The sequence below is a fragment of the Ranitomeya imitator genome, chromosome 7, assembly GCF_032444005.1.
Source record: "Ranitomeya imitator isolate aRanImi1 chromosome 7, aRanImi1.pri, whole genome shotgun sequence".
Classification (NCBI taxonomy): Eukaryota; Metazoa; Chordata; class Amphibia; order Anura; family Dendrobatidae; genus Ranitomeya; species Ranitomeya imitator.
Genome location: NC_091288.1, coordinates 156,649,503 through 156,664,270, shown reverse-complemented (window position 1 = coordinate 156,664,270; position 14,768 = coordinate 156,649,503). Strand labels below are relative to the sequence as shown.

General features: G+C 44.3%; 1 protein-coding gene across 1 annotated transcript in view; it reads left to right on the top strand.

Moving 5' to 3' along the window:
• The window catches only part of GTF3C1 (general transcription factor IIIC subunit 1), a 191,310-nt gene that overhangs the window by 39,502 nt on the left and 137,040 nt on the right, over positions 1 to 14,768 (top strand). The window contains exons 5-10 of the mRNA XM_069733955.1: positions 6,090 to 6,186; positions 6,826 to 6,949; positions 7,081 to 7,227; positions 9,826 to 9,941; positions 11,150 to 11,465; positions 11,866 to 12,020. Coding sequence (XP_069590056.1) covers positions 6,090 to 6,186; positions 6,826 to 6,949; positions 7,081 to 7,227; positions 9,826 to 9,941; positions 11,150 to 11,465; positions 11,866 to 12,020 — 955 coding nt within the window. The remainder of the gene's footprint in view (positions 1 to 6,089; positions 6,187 to 6,825; positions 6,950 to 7,080; positions 7,228 to 9,825; positions 9,942 to 11,149; positions 11,466 to 11,865; positions 12,021 to 14,768) is intronic.

Below are 14,768 nucleotides of genomic sequence, written 5' to 3'. Positions count from 1 at the left end.
ATGATAAAAAAACAGACAATGTGATTTTCTGGATTTTTTTTTCTCAGTTTGTCTCCCATAGTTGAGGTCTACCTATGATGTAAATTACAGACGCCTCTCATCTTTTTAAGTGGTGGAACTTGCACTATTGCTGACTGACTAAATACTTTTTTGCCCCACTGTATCTGCGACATTTCTCCAATGCACACCAAGATGACTGGGTCTCTCTTCTCTCCTGGGCCGAATTCTCATATAACAATCTTCCCAGCGAGTCTTCCTCCAAAACCCCCTTTTTTGTAGTCTATGGTCAACATCCGAACATTCCTCTTCCTGTTTCTCTTTCCTCGGGGGTACCGGCAGCGGATTTCTTGTCCCGGGAATTCTCTACGATTTGGAGTGAGACCAAAGTGGCTCTTGAGAAAGCTAGCCTTAATATGAAAAAGTTTGCTGACAAAAGGCGTTTGGATGCTCCGCCATATTCTCCGGGTGATAAAGTTTGGCTTTCCTCTCGCTATATCAAGCTTAAAATTCCCTCTTGCAAACTGGGTCCCCGCTATATTGGTCCTTTTCCTATCTTGAGTCGCATTAATGATGTTTCTTATAAGTTGAAGTTGCCTGCCTCTTTACGCATTCCCAATGCCTTCCATGTGTCTCTTCTCAAGCCTGCAGTCTTTAATCGTTTTCACTCCGCTACCTCTTCCTCTCCTCAGCTCTGTACTTCTGATGGAATCTTTAATGTTAAAGACATTCTTGCCAAAAAGGTAGTTAGGGGTAAAACTTGTTTTTTGATTGATTGGGAGGGATTTGGCCCTGAGGAGAGGTCCTGGGAGCCCCGAGAGAACATCAATGCTCCTCTTATCATGAAAAGATTCCTTTCTAGCCTTAAAAAGAGGGGGACTAAGGAGGGGGGTACTGTTACGTACGCTGCGCATTCTTACCCGGCTTCTCCCGTCCCTCTGCGCACTCGCGTTCCTGTCCAGTGCCGCTCTGCTTCCTCCTTTGCCGGCTCACGGCGTCCGGTCCCTCTGCGCATGCGCGGTCGCGTCTCCTCCATCGCAGAGCCTTCTGGGAGGTCGCGACCCGGTGGCTCCGCCCCAACATGGCGGCGCCCATCGGGTATTTCTTCCCGGCGTCTCCCTAGGTAAGACGCCTTTGCTTTGTAGGTGCACTGTCTGCCGTCAGTGTCCCTATGCCCTAGGCTCCCCTGCACCAGTGTCTTCTCTCAGCCCAGTCTTTACTTTGTCTTAGTGTCCTGCCAGCCCGTGTTCCTGCTGTGTCTTGCCTGTCCGTGTTCCAGCTGTGTCCTGCCTGTCCGTGTTCCTGCTGTATCCTGCCAGTCCGTGTTCCTGCTGTGTCCTGCCTGTCCATGTTCCTGCTGTATCCTGCCAGTCCGTGTTCCTGCTGTGTTCTGCCAGCCCGTGTTCCTGCTGAGTCCTTCCGGTCCGTGTTCCTGCTGAGTCCTGCCAGTCCGTGTTCCTGCTGTGTTCTGCCGTTCCGTGTTCCAGTCATTTTCAGTTAAGTCTTGTTTTCCTATTATTCCCTGCCATCCTTTTAGCCTTTGGTTTCCTTCTTTATCTTGGGTCGCCCCTTTGGCTCTAGCTGTTGTGTCTCCATTCCCCCGAGGTCCTGCTCCTAACACTCCCTGTATAGGGGGTGATTCCATCTGGTCCGCTCGACCCCGGGGGCTCTAGAGTCACGACCCAGAGGGTCCACTCTCGGATTTCTGCCCGAGTACTTACAGTCACTTACCCTAACGTGAGGAAGATACCGGTTCTGGTCTTGAGGACGCCTCCTCCACTTGAACCACCGTCTCCCTCCTGGATCCACCAGAGCCTCTGCTGCGCTGGGATCCTGAGCTGCTGCGCTGTGTAGGTTTTCGCGAAGAACGGCGCTCCTTCGGGTTTTTTGTCACAGGGGCCTGTGAAATTTCTTCCACCGACTGCTCTATTCCACTCATGGTGGTATCTTCCGAGCAGCGGTATGCCCCTTCTCTTCCGGAAATATACTAACAGTGCGGCACAAGGCAACTTCCGGATTACCCAGAGGTCCCCTGCGCCGCCCCGGAAGTGACCCCCGTGCCTGCGCAGTAAATCGCGCCGGACCTCGCGCGCGCTCCATTAGTTGCCAGCTCACAGAAGGGACGGAGGGATCCCCGCAGCCGCCGCTGCCCATACCAGAGCCTCCTGTTGGTGACCGGCGTCACCCCCTTCTTTGAGCTCCTCAGACCGGCGGTTTTTCCCCCCAGATAACCGCCGCTACCTATTACCGGCTGATTTGTAGGAAAGAGAAGAAGCAGACTTGCTCCTCTTCACTGCTTCTTCTCCACACATACCAACAGGGCCCGCCGACCCCGGAATGTGTCCTCAGGGAGGATATCCACCCGGAACCGCAGCAGGGCCCCCCGCTCCCTGAATTCGGTCCGATGGTCCCTGGAATCCCGCGACGAACGGTGAGCTGTGGGTTCCCCGTCAGGGACAGGAAACCGAACTGAGGTGGAGGAGAGGTCCCGCCTTTTTAACCTGTGGGTTTCCTGTCCCTGAGGGTGGATCCCTCTCTCTCCGTGGTGCCGTCATGGGGTAAGAGAAAACTGACAGTTTGGTCACACTTGTCAAATATAGGGTTTGACAAGTGTGACCAACTTTTTACTATTGATGCTGCCTATGCAGCATCAATAGTAAAAAGATAGAATGTTAAAAATAATTTTAAAAAAATTAAAAATCATGCTATTCTCACCTTCCGGCGGCCCCCACAGCCTTCCTGCTCCTCGTGATGCTCCCGGCAGCTCCCGTTCCCAGTAATGCCTCACGGCAATGACCCCAGATGACGTAGCATCACGCGAGACCGCTACGCCATCACAGGTCATTGCTGCAAGGCATTACTGGGAACGGGAGCATCGCAAGGAGCGGGAAGGCTGCGGGGACGCCTGAAGGTGAGAATATCGTGTTTTTTTATTTTAATTCTTTTTTTTTTTTTTTTAAAGAGTATATGGTTCCCAGGGCCTGGTGGAGAGTCTCCTCTCCTCCACCCTGGGTACCAACCGCACATGATCCGCTTACTTCCCGCCTGGTGGGCATAGCCCCATGCGGGAAGTAAGCGGATCAATGCATTCCTATGTGTGCAGAATCACCGTGATTCCGCACAAAGAATGAACATGCTGCGTTTTTTTCCGGAATGCGATTCCGCCGCGGAAACAAAATGCAGCATGCGCACAAAAAATGCGGAATGCATTAAAAATGATGCGATGCTTATGTAAGTGTTTTTTCGGGGAAAACGCTAAAAAATCCTGAACGTGTGCACATAGCCTAAAATGTTTCAGATCCCCAAACACATGTAAATATCAGACAAAGATAACACAAGTACAGTAATCACAAAATACAGTTTTTAAATTGAAGATCTTTATTATTAAGGGAAAAAGAAATCCAAACCTACAGGGCCCTGTGTGAAAAAATGATTGCCCCCTAAACCTAATAACTGGTTCAGCCACCATTAGCAGCAACAACTGCAATCAAGTGTTTGCGATAACTGGCAATGAGTCTTGAACAACGCTCTGGAGGAATTTTGACCCAGTCATCTTTGCAGAATTGTTTTAATTCAGCCACCTTGGGGGGTTTACTAGCATGAACCGCCTTTTTTAGGTCATGCCACAGCATCTCAATCGGATTAAGGTCAGGTCTTGACTATTTCACTCCAAAATCTTAATTTTGTTTTTCTTAAGCCACTCAGAGGTGGACTTGCTGGTGTGTTGTCGGTCATTGTCCTGCTGCATAACCCAAGTGCGCTTGAGGTCACGAATAACGTTGAGCAAATATGTTCGGGTTCCCTCTTATTCAGCAAGCTATAGCGCTTACCGAATAAGCTACGGAAGGAACCGCCTTCATGAATCGCTCCGGCTGATCAGCGCCACAGCTGCATGTGTCTCGGCTATGTCACAGTCACAGCACATGCATGGAGAGCCCAACAAACAGGCTATCTATGCATGTGCTGCAACACAGCCGAGACACATGCAGCTGCGGCTCCGATCAGCTGATCAGCCAGTGCGATTCAGGAAGCCGGTTCCCTCTGCAGCTTATTCGGTAAGCGCTATAGCTTGCCGAATAAAAGCGAACCTGAACATATTCGCTCAACTCTAGTCACGAACAGATGGTCGGACATTCTCCTTCAGGATTTTCTTGTTGACTGCAGAATTCATGGTTCCATTTACCACAGTGAGTCTTCCAGGTCCTGAAGTAGCAAAACAACCCAAGACCATCACACTACCACCACCATATTTTAATGCTGTGTTACTTCTATGCCAGATGTAATGGCACATGCACCTTCCAAAATGTTCAACTTTTGTCTCGTCGGTCCACAGAATATTCTCCCAGAAGCCATGGAAATCATCAAAATGTTTTCTGGCAAAACTGAGATAAAGCTTTAAGGTCTTATTGCTCATCAGTGGCTTTTGTCTTGGAACTCTGCCATGCAGGCCATTTTTGCCCAGTCTCTTATGGTTGAGTCATGAACACTGACCGTAACTGAGGCAAGTGAGCCTGCGGTTCTTTGGATGTTTATGTGGGGGTCTTTTGCGACCTCTTGGATGAGTTTTCGCTATACTCTTGGGGTAATTTTGGTCGACCAGCCACTCCTGGAGGAGATTCATCACTGTTCTGTTTTCACCATTCGTGGATAATGGCTCTCACTGTGGTTTGCTGGAGTCTCAAAGCTTTAGAAATGGCTTTATGACCTTTTCCAGACTGATAGATCTCAATTTCTTTGTTTCTCATTTGTTCCAGAATTTCTATGGATTACGGCATAATCTCTAGCTTTTGAGGATTCTTTGGTCTAATTCACTTTGTCAGGCAGGTCCTGTGTAAGTGATTTCTTGATTGAGAACAGGTATGGCAGTAATCAGGTCTACGTGTGGCTAGGGAATTTGCACTCCGCTTCCCAAAGATGTGATAAATCACTATTTATGTTTTCAGTTTGGGGCAATCACTTTTTCACACAGGGACCTGTAGGTTTGGATTTGTTTTCCCTTAATAATAAAGACTTTCATTTAAAAACGGCATTTTGTATTTACTTGTGTTATCCTTGTCTAATATTTACATTTGTGTGGTGATCTGAAACATTTAAGTGTGACAAACAGGCAACAGAATAAGAAATCAGGACGGGGCAAACACTTTTTCACTCAACTGTAGTCATCTGATTAATGTATGGTAGACTCACAGTCACCAATGTGTCCTGCATTTATGTCCAGAACAAGTGCAGATTTTGCCACAGGACTCATTAGTACTGACCAAGACGGCTCTCAGGATCTGTTCTCGAAGTAAAATGCATGTCCCATTGGTGAGGACACATCTATTTTACATACAGGGGCATATTCTTTAGATGCCACATAAATGTATGAGTTGGGAATACCACTTTAAAGAGGACCTGTCACTTACTAACAAAATTGAAGTTAAAAGGGAGCTGTTATCTTCCCAAACCCTGTTAGCCTGCAGGGTAATAGCGTTCCAATACTGAACGGCCACTGTACTGAAAGAGCAGGTGGGAGAAAATGAACTTTATTCCTCCCAGGAGCCGCCAGGTGTCAGTCTTAGAGGTGTGTATGGAGCAGCTACACTCAACACATCCAGCTCCTGCCCCACTCACAGTACTGACACCCAGAGCCCCTATTACCGGTGTAGTGAGAACTAAAGCTTTTCCACTAACCTCATGCCAAGGCAGAATGCCAAGCTCCAGGGCCTTACCCCCATTCTGATCTGCTCTCCTGTGCAGGGCTATAGCTGTTACATCAAGCTGGCAAACTGCTGCCATCACGGGCCCACAAGCCACATATGGCTCCAAAGTTTCAGGTTGGGGACCCCTTCTCTAGAATATGTATCATTTCACTGATAAAATTGTAGGTGAATAAATCCCAGTGGATGGTTATCTCCGTTCTCAATTGTCTTTATTCTTTGTAAGCTCTGGCTAATGGATGTAACATGAGAGACTGTTTTGTATGAATTTGAGTTGTCTGTATTCATTTTAATTTACCCTGTTTAAAAAAAATGCTTATAAAATGTGCACACAGTGAGAATACTAAGCAGATTTCACCAGTCATTGCCTGGCTTTTCTTTCCTTATCTTTAGGAGAAATAAGTATGACTTGCTGTCAGAGAGAGTTTCCCAGATATTAAGTGAATGTCCTAATAAAACAGAAACTTTGGTTAACCTTCGAGAAGAACTGGTAATGTATATTGAAAATCTACAGATGAATTGTATACTTTATATGCAGATGTCTCCTTACTGTCGGCCTTGTCTCCTCTCTCGGCCACGTCTCCTCTCTCGGCCACGTCTCCCCTCTCGGCCACGTCTCCCCTCTCGGCCACGTCTCCTCTCGGCCACGTCTCCCCTCTCGGCCACGTCTCCCCTCTCGGCCACGTCTCCTCTCTCGGCCACGTCTCCTCTCTCGGCCACGTCTCCTCTCTCGGCCACGTTTCCTCTCTCGGCCACGTTTCCTCTCTCGGCCACGTCTCCTCTCGGCTCCTCTCTCGGCCACGTCTCCTCTCTCGGCCACGTCTCCTCTCTCGGCCACGTCTCCTCTCTCGGCCACGTCTCCTCTCTCGGCCACGTCCCCTCTCTCGGCCACGTCTCCTCTCTTGGCCACGTCTCCTCTCTCGGCATTGTCGCTCTGCTGGTCCAAGCTGGTCCTTCTACCCTGCTACCAGGAAAGTCGGCATCCATTGATCCGGCCAGCCTCAGAGCAGCGCTCCTTCTAACATTTGTGCTGTGTGTTTTTGCAGGATTAAGCGCTATTACACTGCTGATTTTGTGCTTTTGGCTAATTACTTTTATTAATGTCTCGATTTGCCATCTTCATTTGCAGGGTGTGCCCGAGCGACTCTTTAAGAGGCTTTATCATTGTATGGGGAACGCTGGCATTATACAGATACTTTCCATACCATTACTGGAGCTTCAGCCACAAGCCGGGCGCTTCAAGACTAAGCGAGGTTGGCTGCATTACCAGATATTCTGCTGTGTCTGAACGAGCGCTTAAATAAAACTCCAGCATTATTACCAACAAATGTGTAAAATGCAACAAGGCAGGAAATATTGTTTGTTTTTTTTTGTGGTTCCCCAGGTACTGATATAATGATCCGATGTATAAAGCTTCTCAAAGAGTACAAGAAAAAAGATGAAGATCTTGAAGCCGAGGAAGATATAAAAACGTCTTTGCCAGTAGAACTCATTTATGAGAAGGATATGCTCACCCAAACCTATGAGCTCAGTATGTATCTCCTGTACTTGGTAACGCTAATAAGGCAAATGTAGGCAGATATTCTACTAGAGAGGGGTCTATTGCTCTGCGCCGCTCATGGTCGATTATTCAATCAAATCATGTATCTTCCGATCAGATAATGCAGGTTTTGACAATGATCTACTAATACAGAAGAATAAAGAAATGTCTTTAAATCTTTTACTTGCTCAATTTGATGGGTTATCTTTTTTTTAAAGAAAATCTGTGTTCCGCGCACAGTCATTTTCATATTTTACATTGAGCTCCACCCATGTACCTAAAACCCTCCATGTAATTTGGGGCACCATTGTTTGTGCATTTGATTAGCATATTGTAACAAGCTCTTAGCTATATCCCAGCTTTGCCGCTGGTCACTGTAACTGCATTGCCACAAGCAGTAGGAAAGCTGGGTTACAGATCAGTGATGGTAAGTTCTGAGGTTGCTGGGAACACTGTGAGACTCCTGCTAATGAGACATCTGGGTTACAGCACAGTCACTCTGATGATACCTTCAGAAGCTGCTGGTAACACAAGGAAAGGTGGACCACAAATCAGTGATAATATGTTCCAAGGCTGTTATTGAAGATACTAGCAGGTTTACAGCCAAGTGATGATAGTTCTGAGACTGCTGCTGATGAGAAAGCGGAGGTACAGCTCAGTGTTCAGACTTTCTGACACAGTTGCTGATGCTGACTTGCAGCTTAGTGTTGAGACTTTGTGAGACAGTTGTTGATGCTGACTTGCAGCTTAGTGTTGAGACTTTGTGAGACAGTTGCTGATGCTGACTTGCAGCTTAGTATTGAGACTTTCTGACACAGTTGCTGATGCTGACTTGCAGCTTAGTATTGAGACTTTGTGAGACAGTTGCTGATGATGACTTGCAGCTTTGTGTTGAGACTCTGAGACAGTTGCCGATGCTGACTTGCAGCTTAGTGATGAGACTCTCTGAGACAGTTGCCGATGCTGACTTGCAGCTTCGTGTCGAGACTCTGAGACAGTTGCTGATGCTGACTTGCAGCTTAGTGTTGAGACTTTGTGAAACAGTTGCTGATGCTGACTTGTAGCTTAGTGATGAGACTCTCTGAGACAGTAGCTGATGCTTACTTGCAGCTTAGTGTTGAGACTCTCTTTGACTGTTGCTGATGCTGACTTGCAGCTTAGTGTTGAGACTGAGACAATTGCTGATGCAAGATCTACCAGCGGCCTTTAACTGGGTTATCACCAGTTTACACAGCTGGCATCTGGAGCAGTGCCCCCCAAACTCCAGTCCTCACGGCCCCCAACACATCATGTTCTCATGATTTCCTTAGCATTTCACAGGTGATACAACATGTGGCAATTTCTAATGCTTTGATACTAGATCCATCAATACTAAGGAAATCCTGAAAACATGGGTTCCGATTCATCAGGACCGGCAGCGGTCACACTGGTCTTAATGCCTCAAGAGCGTCTGACAAGTGGTGTGCGTCTTGCCACAAATCTTAGCTTTCTGGTGTGAGGAACGCCCCAGCTTCATCACCATGAGTTAGACAAGCTGTGGCTTCTCACCCCATCCCACATCAGTTCTGCCTACTTTAGCGAAGCTGGGACAAACTGGAATCAAAGTGGCAAAAGTCGCAAAAATCCCTTGAATGCGATTTACGCCATAATTCTAGTGTGATCACTTTGATAAAATGTTTTTGTGATCTTTTTTGGGGCGGGGGTTGGGGGAGCGCATGTGGATAAAGTGCTAACAATAGGTATGGAGACATGAATCGGATATATACAATAATATCCTGATTAACACTAAAGACTAAACCATAGTTGTCTTTTTTTTAATATTAATTTACGTGACAAACAAAAATATACAATGTACCAAGTAATTTTTCATGTACCCCAACATAATGCTACTTAATACAACATGTCCCTGGAGTCTTTATTTTATCTGGTCTGTTTATAGCCACAGTCGACTCTTCGCCGTCCACAGAAATAGGGGTAGAAGTTAATCTTTTTGACCTTTTGTTTCTAGGAAGTTAAACGTTAACAGTAACTTTTGTCATTCACTTAGTATGGTAAAACCAGCATTTCACTTACTTATGTGTATGGAGAATTCCAAATGAAATGCTTTATCTAGACAATCTAATTGATGTCATGTCAGAAGGGCCCGGTTGTTTCTTTTATTCTCGGTGATCTGAACATTCTGCTTTTTTTTTTCTTCTTTTAAATCTGCCATACAGTTCCAGAGGTAAGGGCCATTTAATGCAGTGTTACTTTTTATAGACTGTCTCTGCACTGAAACATTCTATTTAAACATATCTCATTGCGGAAGTTATTATTATTCCAAGATCTAGTGATTAAAAAGAACTTTTGTTTGAGGGAAAACACCTTTAAAAGTCTGGAGTTTGTACCGGGCTTTTAGTGTCTTGTGCTAAACTCTGAACACAGGGAGCAAAAAGAAATGGTTGTATTGTTGTTTTCAGTGGGGTTCAGGGTCAAGTTCTGGTACGCGAACTGATCTTTGGACCATATTTCGGGACAGGTAACTGTTCCCTAACCTCCTATTCCTGACACCTCACAAACTACTCTAATTTTGCCTGGTTATTTTGGCAGTTGAAAATCGAGGAACAAAAGGAATTTCCCAAAGAGAAATCAAAATGGCAATGAATGTCGGGAAGCTGGAGGCCCGAATGTTGTGCCGGTTGTTAGAGAGACACATGCTCATTAAGGTCAGGTGCTATTTTCTGCTTTATCAGTATTTCCATGTTTTCTTTCTCCTTTTTTTAACTTTTTTTTCAAGTCCATAATCTCTTTCCCATACATCTCCAAACTATTCTCCAGATATCTCCCCACATGTAATCTCCTGTCCTCACAAGACCTCTTTCTGTGCTCTGCTCTCGTATGTTCATCACCCAGTCATCTCCAATACTTCCTCGAGCATTCCCCCATCCTCTGCAGTTCAGTGCCTAAGCACTGTCAATGTCTCCCACAATGGAAATCATCAAACGTATCCTGAAAACATATATGTTGAGGAAAGCCTACAGCCGTCAATAAGCCTTCTACCACCTCATCAACACCGGAGCTTCTGTAACCCCCCGACCTACTGTCTCTTTTCCCTAGTCTCATAGACTCTTAGCCCTTGAGTGCAGGGTCCTCGCCCCACTGTACCGGTCTGTCACTGTTAGTATGTTCTCTATATTTTCAAAATGTATTTTGTACGTAAACCGTCCTCACGTGCAGCACCATGGAAGTAATATTGCTTTATAAATTAAGATATGAGTTTGGGTCAAAAATATTCCCCACTCCGGTTATATTGAAATTTCTTTTGACTGCCCCGTCTTACCAACACTTTCTGCACAAGGTGGCTGCCCCCTCAGTCACTGATGTCCAGGTTAGAGATCATTATGTCAGTTCATTTGTGACTGTGAGAAACAATGGCTTCCCCACTCGTCATTTACATAAAGAAAGAGCATCAGGCAGTGATTCATTTTTTAGGTCTGGTGCCGATATTTATTAAAGACTTTACCCACAGAATAGAAAAATTGTTTTGTCAAAGAAGATCTCACCAGTGTCAGTGATGCAGAAGAAGGAGCTGAATGCCCGTCCACGACTGATGACAACATTGAGCTGATTCTGTTGTGACCAACACAACGATTCACGTCTGTTGAGGAGATGAAGACAGCGGTGCTTTGGTGGCTCGCAGCTCAGTCTAACATTTTGATTACAGATGGACAGAATGTAGTGAAAGGCAGGGAGATTGTGTCAAAAAATTACATATGTCTTTTTTCTTAAAATAAATTCTACAACAGGAGTGCGGAAATGTTTTGACTCCCCCCTCTTATAACGCTTACGAATTGCCCCAGATTACCACCCTTGGCACAGAACAATCATCTAATGCAACAACATTTCCTCATACAATATTTGCTGTCCGTTCTAGGGTTTCATGGAGGATGAAGGGCGTCAGAGGACAACAAAGTTCATTTCTCATGTGTTTGTTGAGGAAAGCGAGTTGCGGAAACAGTTTATGGAGGAAAAAGCAAAAAGTGATAAGTTGTCCAAGCTTAACTTGACCCCTGCTCAAAGCGTTGGCGAAGACAAAGAAGCATCTCCTGAAAACAAGCCATCAGAGGAAGCTCCGAGCTCGGAGGATGAGCAGGAGGAGCCGGGAAAGAGCAAACGGCCAAGAACAGAAGAATCGGGTTCATTTCTGGGTGATGCTACCACTTCCAGCACTCCTCTGCCTACATCCAAAGGTAACGCAGGCATATTATTGCTTTTCTAGAGATGGATATATTTGGAGAATATATTGCAAGTCCACTAGAGAACCTCACTATTGTATATTATGTTACATGATCTAGTAATATAAAGAAGGGGCAACCTGAGAGGTTTCTGTGCCTGGACCAACCATGGTCTTCAGATATCTGCAACTGATTGAGGAGCCCATAATGATGAAATTACATTATGAATCACGTTACATTTACATGCCACCGATGATCAGCGGTTTCATGTATCTGGTCAATATGATCCTTTCTGTAGATGGAGAGGATATGTTCTCTGTAGACTTTCATTGTCAGTCATTTAACTCTAACTGGCCATTATTGTAAATGGTTCTTTCAAAAAAATAAATGAAGCCGTCATCCATCGTCTCTGCAGGTATATCCAGATTTCACATGAAGAACACTATTTCTTTGGATGTAGACAAAATGCCTTCGTCAGAAAACGACTGTAGTTTGGACAGTTTCCCGCTAGAAGCCAATCTGTCTGCTGATGAGGATGACGATGAGATCTCCGTGATCGAGGAGTTCTTGGTCAGAAATGTTATTAGTTTCATCATTGTGCTTGCTGCTTCTTATTCTAATGTATAGTGTTTAGTTTTTTCATTCTTTACATCATTTACCATAAGGGTTATCTTATTTTATATTCTGAAAGATCTGACCTCTTAAGGGTGTGGTAATATGAGATACTTTTTCTTTTTAATTTTTAAATATCCTTATTTTTAGCTGGGAAAAGGTAGAGTATTAATATTATGTTTTCTAATTATTACAATATTTTTATTTTTCAGTCCATAGGGGACTTGAACCTGCTATCATTTGATTGCTTGTACTATATTCCACAATATCACAGTATGGCAGTTTATAGTGTTAAAATGCCGCTGACCCTTCATTTCAGGGAGGGGGCAGGGGTTGAAGCAGTCACCGCAGTCTCTGTCCCCTGATGACCCTTCGATGAGTATCCCTAGATGCACTGGGACTCTCAAATGACGCGTCCTCAAAGGAAGTAAAAAAAAAATAGAAAAGCAGAGTAGTTAGTGAAGGATAGGGAATTTTTAATTCAAGTACATTAGAAAATACCTTAGATTATGACACCAAATAGATAGGGATTTAGGAGGAAAATTACTTTGGACCTGGGACAACCTCTTTAATATTCAGATTAAGCCAAACATTTCTTGTACTTTTGTGTATATCTTGATCTTCCTTTTTTCAGTTTCTCTTTGCAAAATGGGCAGTCTTATCCCTAAAACTACAAATCAGCCATGCGTGCTTGCTTCTCCTGAGTGCTGCAGACCCCTCCTCCCTCTTGTGGATGCTCCTGAATTACCCTTCCTCTTTGAGTTACAATCAAAACAATCTAAGTGTAGAATTCACCTTATACTTCTGTACCCTGTCTCTGTACGGTCCCGTGCATGACCACTTTATCTTCTCCCATATATACTTCTGTATTTCTAGCAGCGCTCAACTCTCCTGCACTCCTCTACAAGTGAGCTTGTAACAGCTAGGCACAGCAGAGTTAAGCTCTGTTTATTACCTGCTGCTGACAGATCAGTGATACAAAACTGCAAACACTGCTCTACTCATGCATATGGCAGAAGATTATCTTCTGTCATATGCATTAACAGATCAGTATTTGCAGTTTCACATCTCTGATCTGTCAGCAGCAGGCAGCAAACACAGCTTAGCTCTGCTGTGCCTAGCTGTTACAAGCTATGTTGTTCCGACAGGGCAGTGTGCAGGAGAGCTGAGCTCTGCTAGTAGACAGTGAACTATGATGTAAAACCACTCAGGCGGCTATAGTGGTGAAGACAGAAGAAGATGCAATCGAGTAGACAGAGTATTGTACTGGAGCATATAGTGTACTCTATATGTAGAGTATACTATGTCAGAAGGGGAGGCAGGGCAGAGATGTGCTGGGAGAAGCAAGCAGAGGTAGACTGCACAGCGCATGAGCAATGGATCTGCACTGGGGACGGTCCAATGGCAACTGGGGGATAAATATAGACAAAACCTACAAGAAACAAAATAGAGCAGGGTTTATTCTCATCTAAATAAGTAAAAAGCAAAAGTACATTTAAATAACACAGGATTCTTTTCAAACGTTTTTATTGAACATTTTAACTATTTTTTAAGACATCTGCATTTTATTTATATGTGTGATATTTCGCATTGATGATGGGGATAGAGGGGGGGTGAGGTATTGGGAAAGGGAGGGGAAAGAAGAAACAACTTTATTAGTAATATAGACAAATTTGTAACTATTTGTATAGTTGCTACAGTATTGAACTGTCTTGAGCAGATAAGCTTCCATGAATTTCTATATTCAAAACTATATACATCAAAGTAGCGCAACAGCCACCTTTAACCTAAAAGTAAAAATTTAACAAAATAACATTAACTAATCTAAGGCTTGGTGTTTAGTGTTCCAAATGCTCCATTTTTTGTCGTATTTATGCAAACATCCATTAGCTATTGCAAATTTCAAGTCCAGGGTATTATGCGTCTTTAGTCTGTCCACAATGTCAGAGAACCTTGGTATGTCAGTTCTTCGCCAGAAGGTGGCAATCAAGCTTTTGGTTATCAGCAACAGATGTATTATGACCTTTTTAGTTGAATGGTGTACATCTTCCATGTCTAAGAAGAAAAGTGCCGTTTGTGGAGAAAGGATGAAGTTCTTGTCAAGAAGTCCACTGATATATATGGAAATCTTTTCCCAAAGCTCTGTGAGAGCTGGGCATGTCCAAAAAATGTGTTTCAAATCTCCTTTGAGCCCACACCCTCTCCAGCATAGTGGAGATATACCAGATTTGAAATGTGCTACCCTAGATGGAGTAAGGTACCATCTTGTTAATAACTTATAGAATGACTCATGTAGCTGTATTGATATATTTGAAGAATATGAATTTTTTATTGCTCTCTCCCATTGTTCTTTTGTTGCGCAGAACTGGAGGTCCCTCTCCCATTTGACCATATACTTGTTTTTTGTGAAGTCACCATCCTTATTGAAAGAACTGTAGAGAAATTTAGTGCTCCAGAAGATTTTATGATTAGGATTGTTTAGAAGAAGGTGAATTGCTTCCGTTTTCGGAGGAACCATACTAAAGAATTTTTGAAGGTGCTCCTTAATCATGCAGTATTGCATAACGTCTGAGGATGGTACCTTGAATTTGCTTTTAATTTCAGAAAAACTGAGTATCTTATCAGCTGCGAGAATATCTCCCAACTTACGGATGCCATTTTTTGTCCAAGTTTCAGGTACCGAGAATCCGAAAGCAGAAGCAATCA